The 26,300-nt window shown below is 40.3% G+C and overlaps 1 protein-coding gene across 6 annotated transcripts; it reads right to left on the bottom strand.

Moving 5' to 3' along the window:
* Nucleotides 1–1,672: 1,672 nt before the first annotated feature.
* On the bottom strand, nt 1,673–21,184 carry SLC19A3 (solute carrier family 19 member 3). 6 transcript variants are annotated; one of them, XM_046644953.1, is made up of 9 exons: nt 21,101–21,184; nt 18,419–18,575; nt 16,465–16,552; nt 13,269–13,430; nt 9,578–9,729; nt 7,116–7,944; nt 5,354–5,546; nt 3,753–3,894; nt 1,673–2,971 (listed from the first exon to the last, which is right to left on the bottom strand). In XM_046644953.1, exons 4-9 carry the CDS (start codon nt 13,300–13,302, stop codon nt 2,795–2,797), a joined length of 1,527 nt encoding a protein of 508 aa, XP_046500909.1. In that variant the 5' UTR covers nt 13,303–13,430; nt 16,465–16,552; nt 18,419–18,575; nt 21,101–21,184; the 3' UTR covers nt 1,673–2,794. The 6 variants fall into 6 exon arrangements, with proteins under 6 accessions (XP_046500909.1, XP_046500910.1, XP_046500911.1 ...); XM_046644954.1 differs by having other exon boundaries at nt 13,269–13,424; XM_046644955.1 differs by having other exon boundaries at nt 21,105–21,184.
* Nucleotides 21,185–26,300: the final 5,116 nt, after the last annotated feature.

Raw genomic sequence — 26,300 nt, 5'->3', positions numbered from 1 at the left:
ATGCCACAGCAGGTCATCACTGTTAGATGTTTTGTTTGTCCTTCCAGAAAAGTTGTACGTGTATATAAAGCAACATAGATATTTTTGTCCATACTTTTAAACAAATGACAAGCCATTGCATTCATTATTATTTTGGCACTTGACTTTTTCTCCACATAATAATATATTCTAGAGCCCTTTATTGCTATGTAAAGATGCTCCTCATTTTCTAATGTAGTTAATATGATTATAAATGAATATATTAGTGTACCATAATATATTTCCCTGCCATTTAATGAAATTTAAATAGTTCCCAATCCTTTGTTCTTAGAAACAACATTGTAATAAAAAGTCTTTTCTACACATCAGTTCCCAGCCTTGCAAGGATATCGGTAGTGTATATTGCCATCAGAGAAATCTATAGGTGGAAAGAGATGAACATTCGTAATTTTGAGAATGTGGGATTTTCCTTCGTAGCAATGAAACTACTTTACACTCTGACCAACAATCTTTGAGACTGTTTGTTGACCCATTTGCAGGGAACAAAGTGCATTGTCACACTTTGGGATTACTTTCTGGTCTGACAGTTGAACAATGGTATCATTACAGTTTTAATATACGATTCTCCCATGAGTTAATTTGAGCTTCTTTTACATGTCTGAGCCATTTGTATTTTTCTTTCTCTGAATTCCCTGTTTGCGTCCTTTTCCCATTTTTCTATCAGGTTATTGATCTTTTTCTTATCAATTTGTATTGGTTCTTTATGAATTAGGGGAAGTAGCTTTGACAAGTCATACTATTTTTCCCAGATTATCATTTGTCTTTGCTTATAGTTTTTCTTTGATGCATAGTTTAGCTTTATGCTGTCAATTCTTTTTTTTTTAATGACTTCTAGGTTTTGTGTTCCTTTAGAAAGGTTCAAGGTTATAAAATAATTCTTGCATGCTTTCTTCTGGTATTTTTGTAGTTTCATATTTTACATCGGCATGGTGATTCATATATATTACTTATTGAGAGATATTCTAGCACTCTTGGGTCCTACTTATTTTCTCCTTTGAAAAAAATCTGTTTGAATCTTATTAACTATTCCATCCTCTTCTTCCTCTTGTATGAGATGCGATCTTTATCATAGTCTTAAATCCCTTATGAATTAGGAACTCATTCAGAACTTTCTACTCTGTTCCATTGGACTTTTTCATGCTCCTATGTTACTGAAATTAAGAGCAGAGAGTAGAATTTTACTCTCTGCAAATAATTTAATCTCCTTTTTACACTTAAAAAAGCATTCATCCTCAAAAGTGTTTTCAGGTGAATTCATATATGTTATACACATTTATTAAGTTATTAATTAAATATAATCTTAGGAATTTTATTACTTTTGTACTACTATAAATGGGGTCTTTTACATCCATGTTATCTTCTAAATAGTTGTATCTTAAAGCTGCCAGTTTTGATATATACTTACACTGTCTCAGTTTTTAACTGAGTCTCTTCAGTGTATACTTGTAGTCTCTGGAATAATGATAATTTTGCCTCCTCCTTTCCAATTTCCGACTTCTAATTTTTTTTTTGCTTGTCTGATTGTGTTGGCTAATACCTCCAATACAACAAGTTAAGTAAGAAAGCTGATACTGATCATTCTTTCCCTGATTTTGCTATAAGTAGGAAAGTTATTAATTTTCTCCATTAAGTGAATGTGTTGGCTTTTGGGCTGAAATTTTCTTTTCAGTCCAGGGACTGAATTTTTGGATTTGGAGAAGAGTGTATTTGAAATACAAATCTTGAATCAGCATTCTTTATTCCCGCTGGCAGACTGCTCAATACAGCCTCTACTGAAGATTCAAAGGACAGAAAAGGCCAATTTTCAGTACAATTCATCAAAAAATTAGGCTCTTTAATATTTTTGCACATTTAATTTTATTTAGCACAATTTCTGCCATTTAAAAATCAGGTGCCTCCCCCATCAGTGTTTTCTTATTTACAAATACTTCTAGAAACCCCTGGAAATTTCTACTTAACTTTTTCTGTCTTGGACAGACATCATGCTGACAGAGCATTAAAACACCTCTCTGGCGTCACATTAGGGAGAAAGCTCATTACTTTTCCTAGGGCCACTGGGAATGGACATGAATGTCATTCTGTGGACACACAGGAGGGTTGCAGCTATTCCTGAGGTAGAGTTTCAACAGCACAGCTCAGCAGAGCGCAAAATGAAAAATAATCATGAAACAATTAAATGGTGATATTATCAAATACTAGTTTGTGAGTGATGCTATGTTATCAGGATTGAAGAGGAGTCCTTAGAAATGGGACTAAATCCTGCAATTCTCTCAGAGAACTGTTAAGTTATATAGAAATACACTTAATGGAAGAAGAAAAATGGCTCATGTGACAAAAATGTCCCATGGGTTGCCTGTTTTGGTAAGATAAAACAAATATCTAAGCCAAGCAACAGGGTCAGTCTAGCTAGTATTTCTGCTCACGAATGGGGAACATCAACTCCAGGACAGCTGGAACTTTCTTATGGTTTCTTTCCATGCCTTTGCATGTCTTTGCAAGTGATCAAAACCAGAATTTTCCAGCTATTGCTATTCACTGGGGTTGCCAAAATGGGTTGTTTCATTGAGATAATGGGCCCTGTTGACTTCATCCAGTTCAGCTGAGCACATAGATATCTGGTCTAAAGCTGACATTTTGTTGTGGTTTTGAAAAGGTTCATTGGAAACCACACTTGTGAAACATGTCAACTTATGGCACTTAGTGGCTTTGTGACCAGCACAGTCCTTGCTCAGAGGTTGTAATGGTTCACATAAGATTAGAGCTTTGTTCCCATGATGACATCCCTTGGCTCCTCTGGGTGTGGTCCATATGGATTCTGACTTGTAGCAGAGCTCTGCACCTTCTTTTGGCATTTGGCTGCATAGATAATGTATACGCTTCTCATTAGGAAAATTCCAGCAATGACTGCAAAATAACTCCCATAAACTAAAAACTGGAGAAAAACAAATGGAATTAATTAGACGCACACAAAATCTGTCCATGTATGTCATTGGTAATACATGGTGATGCTGTTGATTTGCTTGGATTATGGGGTAAGCGAGACCCAGGATCTTAATATGGGTCATTTAGATTTGCACTAGACTCCCTTCTCCCATCTTAGAAGAACCAGGTATGAGAACGTAAGCAATACAGTAACTAAGGGTGTGGGCTCTGGAGCCAAGGTTGCTTGGGTTCAGATCCTAGCTAACATCACCAATAGTGAAAAAACAGTGAATCTCACTGATTTTTGTGTCTATGACTGGAGGATGGTGCAATGGTATATGTAATGTCTCTAAGAATCAATTTTAGACATTGAGGTGACTTCCTATCTATCTTATCTCCCTTTCTTTCAGATCCATATGCAAAATGAGAAATTGGACTAATTTTAAGTGAAGTAGGGAAGAGGGAACTGAGTTCTGCAGTTGAATCTCAGTAAACCTTGGAACTGGATGGTGGGAGGAAGAGGAAAAACATAGGGGACACAAAAACCAGTGTTACCCAATGATGTTTTAGGAGCCAGAGGTAAATGCTGACCTATTGTGATTATTGTTCAAAAACTATTTGGTATGTTATAACATGATAATTAAGGAATTGCTTATTTTAAAATTTTCCTAGCCAAGGAATTCAAGAAATTTGAATGTTGGCAGTGGTAAAGTTGAAAAAAAAAACCTTTGAGATTACCTACTATATTTCCACCAACTACAGGAGTAGGAACACAGAAGTACTGAGCTCACCTGAATGCTGATTGGCAGATTGAGCCCTCTCTGATCCACCACGATCACAGTTACAATGGTCTGAATCACCAGGGCAATGAAGGTGTTGATTCCAAACACGAGAGCATAGCGCTCCACGCTCAGATTAACTGCGATCTGAAATCTATCATCAAACATCAAATAAGTTTTTAACAAGAACATACATGAGATTCTTATCTTTAAAAGACAGAAATGGAAGAGAAAGCAGTATCTTGTTACCAGCACTTTTTGTCTAAATCTCCTCCAGGAAGAGCAAAGAAAGGGAGTTAAAAAATACAGTGAAAGGCTGAATTAAAATACAGTTAAAGGAAATGTGGCAAAATTCCTCCCGTGCAATTTGATGCTTCCAGAAATTAAACCTAACGTTCTAAGTTCTCATAACTTGGGAATATTGGATGCTATCTGACTTGAGATATGGTTTTGCAGTAAATTTTTATGAAAATGCAAGCAATACCCAATCTGAAGAATTTTTTGCAGAGTTATTCATTTTATTGTCAACTGTCTGCATTGACAGTTTCAAAATTTGGTAGGTGAATTATTCTTTGGAAGATCCAGATCATGGCTGGTTGTCCAATTGAGTCAATTTGTAATTAATTTATTTTTAATAATTATATAGGTTTTGAAGTCTTACTACAAAACATTTATGAAAGACTGGCAATTGTATATTATTTAGAGTTCTTCTTTGTAATTCAGGTAAAAGGCTCTGGATTCTGAATACTGTTAAAATGAAAAGAAATCATATCATCTTACCTTAACAAATCCTCACATTAAAAAAAGAAACTCAAGACTCATGAGTTTGATTCATTAAATTGACACATTTCAGTGAAAAAAAGTAAACTTCTCAAAAGTTTTATCCCTTTCCTTTATTTCACGATCTTTTCCCAGAGTGCTTAGAGTTCTGTGTTTTGTCAATTGCTTATCAAACATTTTTCACATATTAAAAAACAAAACTTGATAAACCTTTTGTCTCTACTTCTTTTGTGGGATTTGAAATTCAAATGTTTCTTACCTCTTTTGGTTAATACTAAAGCACATTTCCTACCGTTAGATTTCTATACACTTATTTTGGAACTAAATGTTTTCAATGGTTTTTAAAAAATGATCTCTGGGATTTACAGTTTCTTGTAACTTTTGCATCTATAATTTCCAGTATCCAAGTTTTTATAACCTGCTGACAATATTTTGCTTCACACAAAAGCATATGCCTTTTATGAGAATTACTCAAGCAATTAAGTGAAATTAAGGATGAAATCTAAACCTAATCATTCAAAACCAGATTGCACCACCCCTTGTTATGGCCAACTGCTCGAAACAGGAAACCACAACCTGACAATCTATGTCACTGCTTTTGGTTTATGAACCTACACAACTTTCTCTCCTTGATGACTAATCTTAGCAATATTCAGAGGGCAAAGAGTTAAGCGAAAGATGGCTTAATTTTCTCTAATTTAGTATGAAGTAGTCAACATTTAATATTGCAACTGATTAAAATTCTTCTGAAGTTCTCAGACAAATTATAGGAATACAGAAAAGAGAATATGGTTTAGTTTTAGGAATGGAAAGAAATGGTTGGTAATACCTACACAGCTATGGTTATAAGAAGCATATAGCTGGACTTGAATATCAAATAGCCAGCATAGCATGCCCAGATGTTGGTTGTGTAATGCATGAGAAAGAGAGCGCCTGCATTGGCAACTGAGAAGATCGCCAGAGCCAACTCTCCCAGAAGATCCCAGTTGACTTTCACATAACCCACTGCAAAGGCAGCCACAGCCCCTGAAAAAGAAACATTAAGGAAGACGACACATACTGACTTTGCACATGGGAAATATCAAAATGCTCTCTTAAAGACTCAGGTCTTAGGTAATTCTCAAAGATGAATATGTTGCTATCGCAATTTGTGAAAATACTGCAATACACCTAAATGTGGATTTATCCTTTTCTCAATCAGGTTTTCTTTTCCCTTTACTTCCTATTCTTTCAATCATTTAGTCCTCACACTTTCAATCAGCATCAACTACCTGCCAAGCGCTGTACTATGCAGAGAGGCCAGAAAGGTTCCTAATCACAACAGAGGAGAGAGAAATGATACATAAACCCAATCAGTTAATATATCGTCCTAAGGGCAGAGACAGAAAAGGATGAAACGATTGCTCTGGGAGTACACCTGGCCTGTACATGTTCGTCTTTCTTTATTGTTTTTTATCATTATGTTCTTTTCAATGATGGGTAACAGATGTGTTGCACTGGGTAGTAAGTTTTAGTCTTCATTATTAATCTTTCTTAACCTTAATCTTATCTCTAGTCTCCATCTTAATGTCTTCAAGATCTGGCCTAATTTACTTGAGGCTTTTGGTGCACAGACCTATACTGACTTATAGAGTTTAACAGATTGAATAATTGCCAGTAATTAGGGTTACTAATTATAGTTCTCTTAAACAAAATGAAAGGCATTTATGTTTCAAATTATTGACATTCGATTATGTACCTTTTCTGCATGTGACCTAGGAAAGAACCATTGTTACAAAGGGCATAAAACTATTTCCCCCCCTAGAATTTGGAATGTAGGAGAAATAATTTCAGTGAACCAATTCCAGCATAATCTTGGTTTTCAGAAGTTAAACTGAGGCCTCCTAAAAGCAAGACAATAATAACACGGATGCCACATGAGTTTTCTGAAATTTTTGTAAATGAGGGTGTGGAAATCGGCAACTTCCTAGAAAATATCTTCAAAGTCTCGGTTGAATTTAAGTTTCCACTTACCAGGATATAAATATTTATTGTAGAGAAAACTTCAAAGGCAGATTTCCCTCTGATATTAGAATCCTGACTCTCACATATCTTCCACTCATTTAAATCTCATAGGAAAGCTACTTTTGAAAATTTTTGGTGTATGGCCTAGAATTGCTAAAGGTGGCTGCCAGCTAAGTCCAATCCTTTCTTTAAAAAAACTCTCCCAGTGATAATCTGAAGCCTTAATAGTTCATTTTCTAAAATAACAAAACTCTTAACTTATATACAAGATGTGTATTATCTTTTCGATATTAAAAACAAGTCTGGAAGAACAGGGTATTTTATTAACTTTTCTGATGATGAAGTGGAATCTCAGGAATTTGGCCAGAATTTGGTTGAGCTCTTGAGTTACCTGTTGTAACTACAACACACTAAATAGAAGTGTCATAGTCCTGTCCCCTCCACCCCCCACCCCCAGTGCCTTCCATTTCAGAAAAACATTGATATGCCTTCCGAACACAGCTAATTTTCCACCATGGAGAAGTTTAGCAACTGGAAAGATGAACTTAGTTGGGGTAGCCTATCAAGGAAGATAAATCAATGTTTACCTACCTCCAAAGGTTGCGAGAGCTTCTACTGCCCCATTATAGACAGAAGAATTTTGGGATGGTGCTTTATAATCCCACAAGACTTGAACATAGTTCAAAATCTGGTTAAAACCTGCTGTGGAAAACGCCCACCACAGGGACCAGTAAAAAAGACGCTTTGAGGAATAGCACTCCTTCAGATCTTGGAACCACTGCATGAAAACTCTCAAAGCTAAATTTTTTGGCTTTAGGCTGCTCAACAGGCCATCATCTGGGTTCTCCGATGTGGTAGATATTTCCGACGTGGGTTTCTCCTCTTTGCAGCCTGGTGCTTCCCCCTCCTGAGGTTCACCTAACACGCCATTCTTGTTTGATGGCTTTTGTACTTCTTTGCTGGGTTTTGCATGAAAAAACATGCTTTTCTGGGGCATTGGTAGAAAAAGTGAGAGAAGGAAGGCCATGGAGACAGAGACCAGGGATATGACATTGAGGTAGAAGTAGGATAAATTGGCCAGAGATACCAAGATCTGGGCCAGCACTGAGGCTGCTGTGTAGGCCACCAGCGTGACACTCCTGCAGTAACCACTCACTTTCTGATAGTGTTCTGGGCTGACCACACTGTAAATGTAAGCATAGTAGGCCACCTCGGTGGCAGTGACCATCCCATAGAAAAACTCTACAACCTGCATGGTCTTCACTCCTTGCCCAAACAAGAGCAGCAGCCAGGTAACGATGAAGCTAATCCCTTGTAAGATGATGACTGGCTTGTAGCGGACGTAATCGGTGAGGACAAACACGGGGAGAAGCAGCACCAAGTAAGAGTATGTCCACACAGGAAAGATCTCATTTGTGATCTGCAAAGTTGAAAAATGGATCATGTGACCACAAAGCATGAGGAAGTCAGAAGTGCTAGCTTTCTCAGATATGTACATTACTAAGGTACACGTGGCTTGCCCAATGTCAAATTCTGCATCTGATCGGATAGAATATTCTTCATATTACAGAAAAGCACAGTAGAAAACCGATTTTCAAGGAAACCACTAGGAAAAGCAAGCCTCCTGCCCCCCAAAAAACCAACTTACATACTTATGTGCATTCCAGCAGAAAAATATAATGTGCAATCTGAACTATATTAAGATATTATGTACATTTGAGTAAATTAGTTAAAAATTATTCAACAGATACTTCTGGGTTTTTAAGGCTCTTAAAAATTACCATTCTCTTCTTGTTCAAAGATTAACATTAGATGAATCTGGAAACCTTTATCTTTATTTGATCCATCACTACGTCAAAAATATCAGCCCTTCCAAAATCTGAATGGACATATATATGAAGACGGCAAAGAGTAAATAACCTTGCAGAATTATGGAGTGGGAACAAGTAATGCATTTAATTTCCTTGCTGGCCAAATTTGCCAGGCTCAATCTTATTCAATATTGCTTTTTCAATTCTGGCCTCAGTATAATATGGGTCATCTCATGGATTTAGTCGGAAATGCATAGGAACTCAATGTTCATTCATAAAAAGAAAGGACTGAAGAAGTTGTTGATCTCTGGGGCATGACAGGTGAGTTGGAGCTCGGTCACATTAGCCTTTGTTCTGGTCTCCAGCAACCTCAGTGGGTCCAAATGTCAATGATGAGGGGAAATTCAGTGATGTGAAAGGCTAGTGCGACTGAGCTGCACTTTTGAGGATGGGGACATTAAGTGATCACACAAGCAGATGCCAGTAGGTTCACTGGCTGATTCCAGACCTCTATCTGTTGTTTGCTTGTCTTAATCGTGACATGCTTCCATCTGCGTAACTCTGAAACAGAGTTTCACTAAGCGATCTTACAGCAAAGCACAACAAGCTTGCTTTTCTATATTTACCACCTTATCACCTAATAAACCAGCATCAATTAGCCTTCCCAGTAAAGCTACACTCTCTGCAGTGTCTTCATAGCTCTGGTTGGAGATTATAAAACCAGCCAAGGGTAGCTCTCCAGCGCATTTTCTTGCTGCACTTGTTATAATGAAATAGGGAGATCTTTTAAGTAAGAGACTTTGGCCTTCTGGGGCCTGCTGGTAAATAGTTTTTCAAAACTGAGTAAGTGTCCTAAAGAAATGGTACAATTCTTTATCAGATTCTGCTTATACCTCAGCAGCATGAAAGTTTATTAGGACTAGATCCTGTGCCTGGCGGTGATTTTATTTTAGGATTAGCATAATAGAATTAATGGAGAACTGAAATGTTCCGTGTAGTAAGATTATTAGTAGAACTCTATAAAAGTTAAAATATTTATTTCACATACACTGTGTTTTGTTTCCCGTTTGCGCAAGTATGAGGAGGAAAGAATAATTAGACCAGTTCTATTGAATAAGAAGTACCATGAAAATCGAGGTCAGTGGTTATCTTTCCCCAAGTTGAATGAAACTCTGACCTCATGTCCTTGTTCAAGTCCTGCAAAATTAAACCACATTAAGATATGTATGTATGTTAACCTACCTCTGAGCTGGTCAGGTTTTTATCTGGTCCAGATAAATAAGGGATAAGGAAGGGTTCTGAGGGTCTCATCATGGAGAAAAATCCAAATAAGCAGAGGATCACAGTGGGATAAATCCAGGAATGACTCAGTGAAGTTCGGAAACAACCCATGGCTGATCAAACGGAAACAGAGCCAAAATTAACTGATGTTTATTCCTGTCCTTGGATGTAATGAACAATTGATTATTTCTAAATGGTTCATGAAAGGATAAAGTTTCATCCATCTGCAGCTGAAATGGAAAGGTGAGTGATGAATAGCTGCTCTCAAATATCTCTTAGGTGACCAAGTCAAATCGTCATTGTCAACAAACTTATTCATTAGTCCTGGGGGTAGAGTCACACTTCTTTAGTGTTCTCCATCACAAATACAGTAATGAATAGCTCCTAATAAATGGTAAACAATGGGCCCATGACTGCTTGAAAGTCAGTAAAAAACACTGGCCAGGGAATTGTTGGTGTACATGTGGTAGATAAGGTACTTCTAGGAGGTCAAACCCAAGAGAACATAGATTGAGTTGATCAAATCTTCTATTATCTGCCCACTATATTTTGCACTGTGACTCTGAAACATTTAACACACTGAATGGCATGTGTGTATTTATACATTTATCTCTCCACTAGACTATCCCTTGCTTAGTATTGTGCTTAACACATCATAAACATCCAAGATATTTTTAAGTGTCTCCAATCTGAGAATTTATAATTCTTCAGTTAAAAAAATTAAAATGGATAATGATGTAACTGGCCATCTTCTCCATATTTCTTCCTTCTCCCATACTGGTCCTAACTCTATCTTGGGAATGGAAGCCATCCCTTCTTAGACTGTTACTCCACTTTTCTTTATGACTGGGCCCATTTCTTCCCTAAACCTGCAGTTTCACACTATTCAATGCGGCAGGTAGCTAATTAATAGTTCATACTTTTTTCCTAACTTAGAAATAAAATTGCTTGAAATTCAAACTTCAGACAAAAAACCCAGCAGAGTATCTCATTTTCCACTGCACAGAAACAGCAAAACAAAACCAAAAAAACTCCCTTATTTTATGGTGGCTATCTTTGAAACAATCTTTTTTTTTTCATATGGATTACAATGTGCATCAGGAAAATCCTGTCTCATTCTTTCTTATTTTGGATCAAGCTTTACTTTGTAAAGCATACATGTTTTTGATAGTCTCGGATGTGGTTAAGTTCTCTGAGATAGTATATAGGAAAGAAACTAACCTGCTGTGAGTATGATGCTTTTCTGCATATTATCTCATTAAATTCTCATAATAACTGTAAAATATGTACTAACTTCTCAGATTCCCAGGTGAGTACATGGGAGATCCAAGATGTCCAACAAGTGGCTTCAAACCACATGGCCAAGAGTTGAATCCAGGTCTCCCTGACTCCCATCAGGGTCCTTTCACCTGCTCCACTCTGACTCATTCTCTTGGTCTTTTCTCCTTGGCTGCTGGTATTAACCTAATGTCAACCTCTCCCCAGTGAGGGAAGAAAGTGTTTTTATAAACACATTGATACTGAAGATTACGGCCTAATGCATAGAGCTGCCAGGGCCAATTATAGTTTGAAAGCGGGCCAGAGAGAGGGAGGATGCTCACTCCAGAAGAGCAAGTCACCAGGGTGGAATTCCAGGTATTCAGGAGGAGGAACTTTGCTAGGGGCTAGGGAGGTGGGGAGAGCCTCCTGGGTCATACCTCGGTTTGACCCCACCCTACCCTTTCACAAGGTGGCCCCAGACAGCTGCATAGTTCCTCTCAAGTTAAATAAGGTGAACACTGTTTGCATCTTTGTCAACAAAACCTTTGATGAAGTGGTGCAGAGACAATGGAAACCCGAATTTGGAACTGGATTGCAGCAACTATGAGCAATGCTGACAATGTGAAAACTTTGCCAGAGCACCCTGGGTTTATCCTCCACCTCCTCCCCAAGCCCAGAAGGCATGGACTTATCTTCTTCCTGAGCTGCTGCAGGAGTGTGCTGGGGCCTTATTTCTTCGTGAGTAATGTTCTTGTAGAAAAGGCTAGCCTGGGTAGGCAATTACTGAGGCTTGGCCGTCTTTCAAAGTGTGGTCTTAAAGGAGTGGCATCCGCTGACTCGACATCTAAAACATTCTCTCACTAACTCCAAGTCATCCTCTTCTCCACGCATCTCAGAACCCTAGGACTATGCCCATGGGCCCTGGGCTGCTAAGAGTCCCCTGGACTACTGACGTCTTCGTCTCTTAACTGTTCTAATACTGCTGCCTGACTGGATTTAGTTGGGAAGGTGAAGCAGGAATGGACAGTAAATGCCCAACTAGAGTGGAAGCAGAAGGGCAGGGTTTTTTAACTGTTTGGGTCACTGCTCTATCCCTGTGCCTTGAAGAGTGCCCGACACACAGTAAGTCTTGTAGAAGGAAGGGGGTGAATGTCAGACCTCCCCACTGAGAACTAGGAAAGCTCTGCCTGGGTTTCCTGAGTGCACTTCCTAGCTGCATCAGGTAAAGACCCGGGAGGCCCTCAACTCCACAAGGGCCCTGTGGTTCAGCTGCTTGTCTGTAAAACGGGATAACAATGCCACTTGCATTGTGTGAGCACGGAGCACCTCGATACTTGGAAGTGACTTGGGAACATGTTGAGCCCAGAATTACTCCTCAAACACATGTCATTTCTCTTCCCTTTGCTCTCTTTATGTTGGAGGACTCAACAGTGCTTCTGGCTTAATGAGGAGAAAATGAGAGAGGACTTAGCTGAAAACAACTGAGAAACATTTGGGGAGCTCGTCCCTGCACCCCAGGATGCTGGGCTTCCTTCCCTCACTCCTTTTCCTAGTCCCCTCCCCTGGAAACAAACGCATGCGTCAAAGCTAGCTTTTGGCCAGAGGAAATGAAAGAAGGCACTTAACCAAACATTAGCAGGAGTCCTCTGAAACCAGAAGGACTCGGGAGAGCAGCTAGAGTTCCTGGTTTAACCGCAGCAGCAGCTCCCAGACCCTTTCAGAGACCACGTCTCTCCTGGTGGCTTTTCTTCAGCCTTCAGGGCCACAGCCACTGTCCCTGCCCACTGCCTGCTCTCCACTGGGAGACTCCTGAGACTCTTAGCTGCTAATATCTGGCTGTTCTTTCACCTCTCTGCAACTCAGAGTCTCTTTGTCCAGCACTTGCCCCATTGCATAACCCTTTCCAACCCTGGCCAGTGAACAAAGACTGTGTGAACATGACTCACACATCAGAATCACCTGGGAGCTTGGTAAAACTATGGATCCCTGGACTCCATCCCTAAAGCCTGATTCAGTAGGTATAGTGAGGCCCAGGAATCTGCATTTATATGCACTGAGTGATTCTGCTGCAGGAGGGCCAAGGACCACTGTCCTTATCTATCCACTGGGCTCATGGGTTCCACGCCACAGCCTTGGACCTTAATGGGCAGTGAGGGAAGTGGATGGAAATCATCTAGGGAGCTTTTTCAAAGCTACATATGGACTCACAACTTTGACTTTCTTTTCTGGCCCTCCAGGTCCTGGAGAGTCCAGGACAGGTGGAAAAATCCTCAGGTGACTCCGATGTTTCAGATATGCCTCTTGCACTTTGCCCCAGTCGACTAACCCCTTCACAGACACACATCACTCCGTGTTTGTGACCCACTCTGTTCCATCCGGCCTCAATCCTTACCCAGCAGGGGCCCCGGAACGCCTGTGTTCAGCATTTAATAGAATACCATGGTTCTGGCTCCTTCAGTTACGCACAGTACAGATATCTGACATCATCCAGCCAGCACGGCTTTTCACCCACCCTCTGAAGGCAGTGATCGTTTTCCTTACATAAAGTCTGCAACTTACACAGATAAAATGGTATCAGTTATTATTTACTTAGCTCCTGCTTTACACCAACCATCGGACTAGTCGCTTTATATAATTGTCTCTAATCCTTACAACAATCCTAATTATATATATTATACATATAATTACATATAATTATATATTTATATTATATAATTATGCAAATATAATACATGTATTTATTATATAAATAACAATTATAAACATTGTTATATTAAATAAATATAATGATAGAATGTTATATAATATTTATTACATTTAATATTACATAATAATATATCATTTATATATACAAAATGTCCCCAATTTCTCAGACATGGGAACTGAGCTTCCTCAAAGCTCACAGACACCCAGCTAAGAAAGGTTCCAGCTGAGCTCAGAGTCTGGTCTGTTGGCTGCAAGTTTACATTCCCCCCTCTACTCTGACAGGTAGCTGCCTCCCACCTCTGGGGCACCATTCCCACCTCCTTGACATTTTCCTCTCCTCCTTTTCTTGCCAGCTACCCCCAAAGGCACTGTCCGTGTGGGCTCTGGGATTCCCACCGAACAACCTGGGTACTACCAAAATCGATCTCTCTCCTACTGGAAAAGCCTGCAGCTAATGGTCTCATAATGCTTGGAAGTCTTGATCATCATCTTTTATTTTATCTTATCATTGAGGAGATGCTTCTCTTTTCTGTCATCGAGACCATGACTATGATAATCAAATTCCTAACGCAAGCTCTATAACTTTTACATTCAGAAAATTATTTTACTCTTTCTTTGACAATTTTGTGAGGAAGACAGAGGAGATGGTGTTGTCCTCATTTTATAGATGGGGAAACTGAGGGCCATAGGCAATAAGATTTGTGTGTTTTTCACATTTAACCAACCTCAGAGCCTGAACTTGGACTCAGTTTTTCTAATCCAAGTTCAGTTATCTTTCCTGTTACATCATGTTGAGAGTGCCGAGTTATATCCTCAAAATTCCAATTCCAGTTTATTTTAGAATAGTGCTATTCAGATCGTGGGTGTCAAAAAAATTTAGTGGGTTGCAAATAGGATTTTTCAGCAAATATTGCAGAAAAGAATATTAAATATCAAAGTACGCTGCGGAGTAGGGCTGTTTTTTTCCTGAAACTGTGCTTGGGTTATTAATATATAGATACACAAAAATGATCACAGTATGCATTACAACCTACTATGGGACACAGTCACTGGGTGAGAGGTTGCCGAGAAAAGACTAGGACTAATATCTTCACATCCCTCATAAGCACACCCATCTGGGAAGACCACAGCCTTCACGGCAAAAAATCATCTGGAACAGACTGTTCTCTTGTAAGTTTTCATTTTATCATTCTGTTTTGACCTCATAATATTATTCTCCTCCTAAACAGTATTCTAGATTTCCCTTCATGGAATCTAACTTGAGGACATGAACTGGGTTGGTACGTCTGAAGGGAAGATATTTATCTTTCCCCTTTACTTTCTGTGCTTTCCAAATAAGATAATCCTTTTAAAAGGCGTCCCTGTGCCAGTAAATCTCACACATTACTCATATGCTCTATGACCATTTTTTAAAAAGTACAAGAACATTGTGTGGGTAGTAGGTTAAAAGGAAAATAAAGAAAAAGGACATTCTTCAAACAAGTCAGCTATCAGGCTATCGTGACTCGAAATCTACAGTGAAGATGCCAGAAGCAACAAGAGAGGCTGAATGAATCAGCCGTTCCTTCCAGCAGAGATCCGGAGCAGCTCAATCCACCAGAGCTTACCCTGGTGGGCTGGGATGTGTAGGGGAGCTCTTCGGAGGGAGAGCTCTAGCTAGCAAAAGCAGATGGAGGAAGTGAGTGCTGAGCATCAGCTTCTGCTATGGTGGTCCCTGGCAGGTTGAAGTTTCCCTGCTCTGACCCTCTAGGCAACCAGGGATCACCTGCTTATGACCCAGTTGCGCCATCTGCACACACGTTCAACACACCACATGGGCCCTGGGAGTAAACGGCCACGTGCACTGTTGGGGTTACCAGCCAGCCTGTGGTGATCTTGAATGAGCCCCAAGGGCTACCAACACCTTTGCACTGGAAGTGACCCAACTAAATTACTTTGGAAATGATGTGTTTCTTTCTCTTTTTGCTAGTAGGGGAATAATAATTATTTTTCATTAAAATTCACAGCTGTCCCACCAGGGGCCCTTCAGTATTCTACTGTTAACTCTCCAGCTTCTCTCAATCTCTAATTTGGGTCCATTTCTAGAAGGCCACATATTTCTATGGCTGCTTTCCTTTCTTCAGGTATGGGGGCTGCTGCAGCCTTCTTCAAAATAGCAATCCCCTTGCTAGCATATCTAATCTGACTTCATTTTAAGGTGTGCATAGATTTTTTTCTTCATCTTCTAAAAAATTTAAGACTTACTTATGTTTTGACTATGATCAAGTTGGGCTGTGTACTTAGAATATTTCTAAATATATATTTCCATTTGCATAGAATAGGTAACTACTAAAAAGAACTGTAGAAACTGGCACACACGAGTGGGCTTCCTGGCTCCTGAGTCCTGGGTAGACTTCTTAGCTAAGGAGGACCTTAGTTGAGCAGATTCCTCCACCCACTCCTAGAAGATGGAATTCTGCTCCAACAGAGCTGTGGGGCTTCCTGAAGTAGGGGACAGGAGGATCTGGCCAAAGCCAAGACCTTCCCCAAGCTTGGATTTGCAAAGGTTCCCCACAACAAAGAGCCTAGAGTATAAGGGACTGGGTCAATGGAAAGGAATCATTTTATCAAATCCTCTTCCATACTTGTTTAGAAGATAGTGCCAGAATTAACTGAGATCCCAACAATTTAGAAGGAAACTATCTAGAAACCCCAGTCTCCACCCAACACCTGTCTGCCCCTCCCAACTAAACCATCCAGTCATCTCAGAGAGGGTGCCTGACAAGACCACCAACGTCTGAGAAGCGGGCTGGCCTAATTTTCACATTACTCCCCAGAACCTTTACTGCAGTCAAACACCTACCTCAAATAAATTAGACTGATAACGTAAAATAGTCACGAACCTCACAGCCTCTAAAGTTCCAAAGGACCTGGGCAGCTGGGCAAGAGAGATGACACTTGCAGATGGTTTCACTCCCCAAGGCCCAATGCCTTTTGAAAAATAGTGAGGGTCAGTATTTATTACATTTTCCAAAAAACGTCTCACTTTTCATGTTTTCAACATTGCCAGAGCCAAGCCATTCACTGGACAGAAGCAAACCAAAAGTTTGATTACTGGAAACTAAAATTTTTGCTTTTAGCTGATATCAGAGTATAACAACTAATGAAGCCTTTTAGCCTACTTACTACTGAAAGAGAAGAGAATATAACTTGGAGAAAAACCCAAATAAAACAAGAGCTGCAATGTGCTAAGGTCAAAGCAGGCTGGTGCTGGAGGAAGGCATGGGGAAGGGATTCCAGCATAGTGCTTTATTACTATACCTCTGTTGCAAAATCAGGATTGCAGGATGGTTTTGCCAACTTCTACTGTGCTATTGTATTTCAGTTGTGACTTCACCTGGTTTAAAATGCATTTTACTGATCTCTATCTCACTCTATACACAAAAACCAATTTGACGTAACAAACTCTAGGACCTTAGAGTACCATCTAGAAGAACAGAGCTTTGTGACCCAGGGATTAGCAAATATTTTACCAAAATGACAAAAGGACTAAACTTAAAAGGAAAAAAATAATGAATTGGATTTTATCAAAAAAACATATCTGCTCATCTAGCGATACCATTAAGAAACTGGAAAAAAACCCACAGAGAACATTTCACAACCACTGGAATGCCTGAGTATAAAAAGACTAGCAGACCAAATGCTGGCAAAGATTTAGAGCAGCTGAATTCGTATACATTGCTTGTGGGAATGCAAGGAGGTACCAAATTCTTTGGAAAACCATTTTGTAATCTATACAAGAAAGTTCACGTATTCATAATAGTGGAAAAAAACAGGAAGCAACTGAAATGTCCATTAAACGGTGAATGAATATACAATACTGTATATTTATACAACTAATACTGATTCAACCAGCAATAAAAAGGAATGAACTATTGTAAAAACTTGGATGAATATCAAAAACATTAGGCTGTGACAAAGAATCCAGACACAAAACTGTATGATTCCATTAATATATCTAAGGTCCTAAAATAAGCAAAACTAATGTATAGTGATAGAAATTGGATCAGTGCTTGCCTGGGGTGGGAGACAAGGGAGGGACTGACTGCAGTAAACCACAAGAGAACCTTCTGGGGTGATGAAAACACTCTGTATCTTGATTGTGGCCGTGGTTATAAGGTTACGTATATTTGTCACAACTCATTGACTATGACATTGACACTTATAATGTACATGCATTATATGTAAACTATACCTCCACAAAGGTGACGCGGAAAAAAGAAACTAATCACTGATACATGGAACAAAACAAATGACCCTCAAACATTATGCTTCGTAAAAAGGATCCAGACACAAAAATGCCCTCCTGTACGATTCCACTGCCGATAGAAGTCAGAACAGTGGTCATCTCTGAAGTGGAGGTGCAACGTGACTGTAAAGGGGAAGGAAGGAAGATTCGGGGGTGATGAAATATTCTATATCTCAATGGGATATAGTTACTTGGGTGGATACAATTATAAACACTTAAAATCCAGATATTATATTGCATGTAAATTATATCACAATTAAAAAAATACACCCTTCCCCTCCTCCCCTACTTCAAAGCATTTTACTGTGTAGGACTCCCCACAGCCCTGACTTATTCTATTGGTGCAATGACTAAGGTTTTTCCAAATTTCACATGGGGCAAGGCCTCTATTTAATCTGAAAACAGAACAGCATCTTTGAAATTGGGTCTGTCCTAGAAAATTGAGAATGGAAACAATGCCCGTAGATCAAAGCTAGGACAGGCCAAGAAACTCTGGAAAGCTGGCCACATATAACACTCTTCAAAATAATACACAGGGAATAAGTTACCTGTTCCTTCCGTGCCCTGAGCTTATTTCTTTCTAGGAGCAAGTCCAGTTTCCTGCCTTCAGATCCAGCTTCTGCTCCTTCCTGCTGCCAGCTGCTGGGAGTCCAAGACACAACGGCCCTTCTTCTCCTTGAAGTCTTGAGTCCTCCTCCTTCAGGACTGTGCAATCAAGAGCAATGGCTTTACACACCAAAGCCCACCCTTTTCTAATGGCTTTATACACTGGAACACACCCTCTTCCACAGCCACCCTCTTTTGGAAACCCATTAAAAAAAAAAGAGAACCAGATTCATATCTTTCTGAAACACAGATGATTAGGGAGGTAAACACCAAAAACCCTTCTCCCTGAATGTTAGTACTAAAATAATCGAATTTAGTTTCTCTAGAATTTTGTCTTAAGTGACTTAGAATCGCAGAAAACCTCAAAGTAGTCCCATCACCTATGCATAATCCTTTTTATAGCCACCCCCCAAAAATACCGAAGACCAAGAATCTTTGCTGAAATGAAGTACTCCACTGAACTTCACAAGGTAGGAATAGGCCCAGATATTAAACATGTAGGCCAGAATAGTTCAGCTTTTGGTTAAAACCACTGCAAGAGTAGAGATACAAGTGATCTTTAAAACACACGCTTCGGATTCCATTTTGTCACATATGGCATCATTCCTTTTTGCTTGCATGACACATTTGCTGATCAATTAACCATCCCCTTACAGACTGTTTATTCTCTGTATGTCTATGGTTAGATCAACCTAGTCTCAGGTGCAGCTGGAGAAATAGGCCTGTCGAAACGATAAAACTGGCAGAAACTTACACAGAAAGTCAACTGATCATATCTAGCCATTGAAATGCATGTGGGTAAATGGTCGAATGCATGGGGGTTGGGGTGGGGGTGGGAAAAATTTATGCTTCAAGGAAAAACTACGCATTGTTTGAGCTATTTTAAACCTCTGTAAATTATAGTGACTGATAACAGTGTGCAATAATTCTTGTCTATAGACATGCAAATAAGTTCTATCCAGTGAAGGGAACTCTTCCAGTCTCCCCCTTGGAAAACCAGTTTTACCTCTATCTCAGTATTTCTGATCTATAAGTGTACCTATTTTTTAGATTCTCCTTTGATCTGATTGTAACAGCCTTACCATTTTCCTCATTAATGAGTTAAATAAAATCTTTAACCCGTGTTCATTTTTATATCCGTACGAAAGTCATAATTTTATCATTTTCCGAAAGTTATCTTTTTTAATACTAGTTACCATTCGCCGTGCCTCTAGCCTATCCGAATAACCTCTAATTTATTCCTCTGAACCTAAATGATTTGCTCATAGTTGTTAAATTACTGAATTAACTTTAATATTTTGACATCTCACTACCACCCTCCCAGTCTTAGTTTTTTTTTTTCACTCCAGGTTTGGGTTTGCAGTGGCCGGTGTGGTCCAGGGGAAAGAGCATGACTTCGAAATCTGGGGCTCATGTTCTTCCTGGCCCCACCTCTGTTTGTGGCAGTACGTAACCTCTCCAAGCCTACTGTTGAAACGTGGAGGATAATCACAGCCACCTCACCAGGTTGTCCCCGGAACTACTCAATCTGGTTCTTGGCCCATATTACACACTCAATGCAGATTCCCACCCATCTCTCTCATGCAAGCACAGGTTGCAAATTCAACACAACACAGCTGGGCACTCATAGATGAGAGACAGCAACTTCCGAAAGGTACACAGCAGATAATTTCACCTAAACAGCTAAGGAGCAGCAGGCCAAATGAATTCATCTTTGAATATTTATGCTTGAATTGCATTGCCCATTACCCAACCTTCAGAAACCATCGTTGGTCCATAACCAAAAATGACCAAAAGAAATTAGTTCTTTTGTCCATTTCAGCTACTACTAAGGCAGTTTGAAGAAAAAACTTTTTGGAAGTTAGTTACGTTCTGGTCTCTTTAAAATAGCTACCTGAATGAAAACACAGCTTTTGCCTTAGAAGACAACGATGTGTTCTGATAGCTGTAGGAGCAAAACACTATGTGTGAGTATTTTTAGAAAACACTATTTCCTTCACCCTTTTCAAACTTGAAGCACTCCACAAGCTCAAACCTTCTGCGTATTTACAGCAGCAACAATGACTTGACAAACAACTGGTAGGTTATTTGATGATTAGGTATCCTTTCCGGCAATATTATCGTAAGGTATGGTTATGTTTCCTTTTAGTGTTATTAAAGTCTTCTGAATCGAACCCTACGTCTCTTAACCTCTAAGTCCCCCTTCTTTTCCTCACTAGGGCCTTTTTGCCATTCTTGGATCGGGGTTTGGAATTCTGGGCTAAGGTTTCTTTTCAATTAAAAGCTGTGAACGCGGGTGTAACCATGGGGGATGCTGGCCCTTTATTAGGATCGTGGTTTTATTTAAGCTGCTTTTCCAGATGGCTGGAAGTGAAAATTCTAGCCAAACCTCCCTGGTTGCGTCTCAGCATTGCAACCGGCAGCAGAGCTCGGGGATGGCAGCCCCAGGGAGCGGCCTGACCCCTGCCTCCGGCCCCGGGATGTAGTCCCGGCCGGTTCCAACCCGCCCGCTGCAGCGCAGGTGCCCGCCCGGCCCGCGCTCCTGAAACTGGGGCAAGGGGAGGGCTGCGGCCGGGGGATGACGGCGTTTCTTCGCTTAATTCACTTCCCGGGGCTCCTCTTACCTACAGGAGGGAGTCTCTACTCGCCAGATCGCTCACATGCGGGGATAACAAGCGCCCGGACCGGCAGCCTTTCTGTTGTGTGAAGCCAGGGGGGGGGGGGGGGGGGGGGGGGGGGCGGGACGGAGCCCAGAGGCCCCGCCCCAATATTTTGCACGTGCTAATTAGACTTCTTAACCTTTAAACGAGAGGCGGGAATCCACCGTCTGTAGACAAACCTGGAAGGAACAGCTTAAAATAATATACTGATGCCCCAAGTCAACGTAACAAAGCAGGATGAACTGAATGTAGTATCAATCATCTGCTCTACTTATAAATACGTCCTTTCCTATAAGTCCACTTATTTCTCCCAAAAACGTATGAGAGAGGTACAGCTATGATCCCCATTCTGCATATGAAGAAAGCGAGGCAGAAGGAAGTAAGACTAGTAAATAGAGAAGGCTGGATTGTGGGAGCATCCTGGCTCCAGAGCCAATGTTTATAATTACTATGTATTTTTTTTTTTTAGGCAGTGTGGTGGGATGGTTTCCTAGCACTTTGAGGATTTTGTAATGCAAATAGTTAATATATTAAATACTGTTTATTAAGCAGAGTTTTTTTTTTTTAGGCAATATAAAGTTCTTGTTGGTTAAAATGGAATTGTTTTTAAAACTTTTTTAATCTGTTGTGGAAATGGAAACTCTTCTCCCCAAAATAAACACTGCTTGGTTTCTAAGGGCTAACAGCTCTTAATGAAATTGATTAAAATTCCCCTAGGTGTCTTGGGTCACGATCCTATTGGTTTGGATTTTTCTATTCTCACCCTCCTTTGATTTGTGGAAAGTCTGCCTATAAATTACTAAGGTGCATCTCCGGAATGGGAGTGCCCTTGTAAATTGCCAGGCCCTCCCAGAGAACACTGTGGAATTTTCTTAAATGTTGAAGGTGTCATGATTTCCTCCACACCTCTCACCAAGAGGCAACCTCAATTTGGACCTTGAAAAGTTTACCTCTCTGATATCTCATAGGCATAGTCTAAATCAGAGAGAGATGATAAGGAATTCATTCATTCATATAAAGGTAAACATATTTGCTGATGAGGTGACATGAGGTCTGGATTTGGTTCTGAACGATCCAGTGGTGGGAAGAGGGTGGGTGAGGTCATAGATGACAAGAGATGGGCTATGTGTTGATAATTGTTGACCTGGGTGATGGTTCTTAGGAATTTATTGTACTATTCTCTACTTTTGTGTATGCTTGGCATTTTCCATACTAAAAAAGTTAAAAAAATCATTTATTCATTCAGAGGCTGTTTATTGAGTATGTACTATGTGCCAGACGCTGTTCTAGATACTTGAGATACATGAGTGAACTAAGGAGTGAGAAATCTTTGTAGAGTGTACATTCCTTTTGCTTGTGGGGTGAGGCAGAGGGAACACCATAAGGTAAACGTGATAAATTCATGAATTTTATGGTATGTTAGAAAGTGTTAAGTCCTATGAGAAAGAAAAAAAGACAGACTAGAGATCAGATGAGGATGTAGTACAATGGAGAGGAGGACCAGGGCCTGAGCCGTGGGGCACCAGTGTTGGGAAAGAACATACAGAGGAGGTGGAAGAGGAGCTGCAGCGAGGGCGAGGGGGTTATTAGGGAGGAGGAAGGAAAGCCAAAGAGAAAAGTTTATTAGGGAGGAGGGAGTGGCCAGCTGTGTCAAATGCTGCTGGGAGGCCAAATGAAAAATGCTGTGGAAGCTGTAAATCACTCACTTGGTTGGCTTACCTGGCATAGGAATTGAGAGTCACTTACATTGATACTCAACCATGTGGCTGCAGTAATGGATACAAAAATCTACATAAGTCATTGATATAGGAGTGGGGAAAAGGTAACCAGGCAAAGGAAATCTGACATAGGAAGCTGTATTGTAAGTGACTGTCTCTATTTCCCTCTAGGACGTCAACTTGAAGGCAAAGACTTGTTTATCTTCAGCTCTCTAGTGCTTGGCTGAATACCTGGCCTAAAATAGCACTCAAGTATTTGCTGAATGAATGAGTGAAAGACACATGGAGCTCTAGAGTGAAGCCATGACCTGCCACACTAGAACTGTCAACACTTATAACCAGAATTCGCTTGCAGAGACAGACATCATGAAAGCATCTGTAAGAGAGCAGAGGAATTTCCCTCATTGATAGTGATGACCAGATTTCCCCCCAAATTTATGTCTTTATTGTAAAACCCATTATAGGACATTATAGGACCAATGATCCGTTAACTGAAACCTGGCCTGTGTCTTTGAATATCACTCTTTTTTTTTTCTCCATTGTGCTCACCAGTGGGAGGGTACGCATCTTACAGAACAGAGAGACACATTAGAATAAGAAAATATTTTTTTTATTAAGAAAGAGTTGCCTTTTTTTTAACAGAGACATAGAAATGGGAAAGATGTTAGTGAATGTACAATAGAAAAGAACAAAAAGTTCATCGTAAGTAATTTTTTCAAGAAAACTAAATATTAGCTATCATGATTTTATTTTGTTAAGCTTATAATGTAAATAGATTTTTGACATGAGTGGCTGTGTTCCAACCTCCTAATGTTGATGATATAAGGTGATCATTTTATCTTTCTTCCAAACAGAGACAAGATGACAGAGAATAGATACTTCTTTGATGCTAAATTCTGGATGATGCCGGGGGAAGAAATTGATGTCATCATGATATCACACTGAAAGGATAGAACCAGCCCTGAAACTTCAGAGTACAAGGGACAGAATGAGCAAAGTTCCATGACATCGAGGTACATAGGACAGGAGGAAACAGGCAGGAGAGATGGAGGAAAATCTTACCAAGTGCTGTGAGCTAAGTCCCAAGCATCTCTTACCCTAGAGGTAGAGCTGACCGACTGCCTAGTGGCAGCATTGCTTCTTGCAGCAGCACTTCTGCTGGCAGCAGCACTTCTGCTGGCAACAGCCCTTCCCACAGCCGCACGAGCCGCACGAGCCACACGAGCCACAGCCACAGGAGCGGCGGCAGCAGCAGACCACGGGGACACTGCAGCAGCCCCCACAGCAGCCACAGCAGCAGGGGCAGCAGCCGGAGCAGCAGCCGACCCGGTAGCATCTGCAGGTGGTGCAGCTGCCGCAGCCACCACCACAACCACCACCGCAGCCACCACCGCAGCCGCCACCGCAGCCACCACCGCAGCCGCCACCGCAGCCACCACCGCAGCCACCACAGCTTCCACAGCCACAGCACCCCATGGTGTCAGTAGAGAGAACTCAGGAGAGGTGAGGACGGATGTTCAGGAGGTGAGGGAGGTCTGATGCTGCCTTCTGCTGGGGGAGGCCCTTATATACCCCATTCGGGGGAGCCTAACCCAGCGCATGTGGCCACTTCCTTGTTGTAGTTTCCACCAGCTTCCCTGGGAGAATTTCACAAGACTCTGAGTGTATTTCCTCATTGAACACCTCTGACCTCATAGAATTGCTTATTTCAGCGTTTACTTCTTCCTCAAGTTATGCTTCTAATGAAACAATGTGTTTCTAAAATGTTGATCTTGTTTTCATCTAGCTGTCTTCCAGGGTAAGTAGGAGCTGCCCATGAGTCTCATTTGATGAGAGTTCATCTGTTTTCTGAGCATTAGGGTCCCTCAGCACTGAGGAAGAACTTTCCCTTGGTTTCAGAGGAACCCTTCTCTGCTTGCAGATATTCTTTCCTGAATGCCAGAGAAGGTGGGATCCCGTGTAGGAAGCAAATCACCCAAATTTGCCTCTTCTCACATGTCACAAGTTTCTGCATCTAAAAAGTCAAAAGGGTTTTCTCATTTATTTTCAGATTCCCTTTTGTCCTTGACTTATGCGTCAAAATATGGGAGAGCTGCTTTGAAAGGGATCGCTCTGGGGTTGCAGATCTTGTGACAATGTATTTCAAAATGAGTTTCCCATGCTGGCTTGTCTCTCCTCTCTTCTCTGCTCATGGGGTCGTGGATGAAGGAGCTGAGAGCCTCAACCACCAGCTGGCTTCATGTCCCAAATAAGGCACAGTCCCTCTGTGGCTCAGTTCCCTTAGTTTAGGGGAGATCATGTCTATTTTTTAAAAGTAGACAATATTTTTTAGAGCAGTTTTAGCTTTACAGAAAAATCGTGCTGAAAGTACAGAGATTTCCCATAGACCCCCTGCCCCAACACACCCATAGCTTCCTATACTATCAACATCCCTCACTAGTTGTTAGAACTGATGAACCAACACTGACATGTCATTATCACTCAAAGTCCATAGTTAACATCAGGGTTCACTTTTGGTGTTATACATTCCGTGAGTTTTGATAAATGTATAATGACAGGTAGCCACCATTATAATATACAGAGCAGTTTTGCTGTTCTAAAAATCCTCTATGTTCTTCTTAGTCATCCCGCCTTCCCCACTAATCTCTGTCTCCAGTTTTACCTTTTCCAGAATGTCATATACTTAGAATAATTCATGTCTAATTAAAAAAATATATATAATTTATGTCCTGCCTAGACTTGTGTTGGCCTGAAATAATTACAATTAATCTTCCTCATTTTGTTAATGTGTCATATCACATTGATTGATTTGTGGATGTTGAACCATCCCTGTGTCCTTGGTATAAATCCCAGTTGATCATGGTGTACGATCTTTTTGAGGTATTGCTGTATTTGGTTTGCCAATGTTTTGTGGAGGGTTTTTGCATCTATGTTCATCAGCAATATTGGCCTGTAATTTTCCTTCTTTGTGTTGTCTTCGTCTGGCTTTGGGATCAGAGTGATGTTGGCCTCATAGAATGTGTTAGGAAATGTTCCATCTTCCTCAATTTTTTTGGAATAGTTTGAGGAGGAGAGGTGTTAAATCTTCTTTGAGTGTTTGGTAGAATTCTCCATTGAAGCCATCTGGTCTTGGATTTTATTTTTTGGGATGTTTTTGATTACTGTTCAATCTCTTTACTTGTGATTGGTCTATTCAGATTCTCTATTTTTTCTTGATATAGTTTTGGGAGGTTGTATAAGTCTAAGAATTTATTTATTTCTCCTAGATTGTCTAATTTGTTGGCATATAGTTTTTCATAGTATTGTCTTATAATCCTTTGTATTTCTGTGGAATCTGTTGTAATTTCTCCTCTTTCATTTCTAATTTTATTTATTTGAACCTTCTCTCTTTTTTGCTTAGTGAGTCTGGCTAAGGGTTTATAAATTTTGTTTACCTTCTCAAAGAA

Source organism: Equus quagga, chromosome 17, assembly GCF_021613505.1.
Source record: "Equus quagga isolate Etosha38 chromosome 17, UCLA_HA_Equagga_1.0, whole genome shotgun sequence".
Taxonomy (NCBI): Eukaryota; Metazoa; Chordata; class Mammalia; order Perissodactyla; family Equidae; genus Equus; species Equus quagga.
The sequence above is the reverse complement of the archived record's forward strand: the minus strand, read 5'-3'. Positions and strand labels throughout refer to the sequence as shown.

Excerpts from the sequence above, each read along its gene's own strand:
- SLC19A3 (XM_046644953.1), bottom strand. The coding sequence starts at position 13,302 with ATGCTGAACACAGGCGTTCCGGGGCCCCTGCTGG. Across the intron at positions 9,730-13,268 it reads CGTTCCGGGGCCCCTGCTGG|CCATGGGTTGTTTCCGAACT; the intron begins GTAAGGATTGAG and ends CCGTTTGATCAG. Across the intron at positions 3,895-5,353 it reads CTTCTTATAACCATAGCTGT|ATTTCAGATCGCAGTTAATC; the intron begins GTAGGTATTACC and ends GTTTGATGATAG.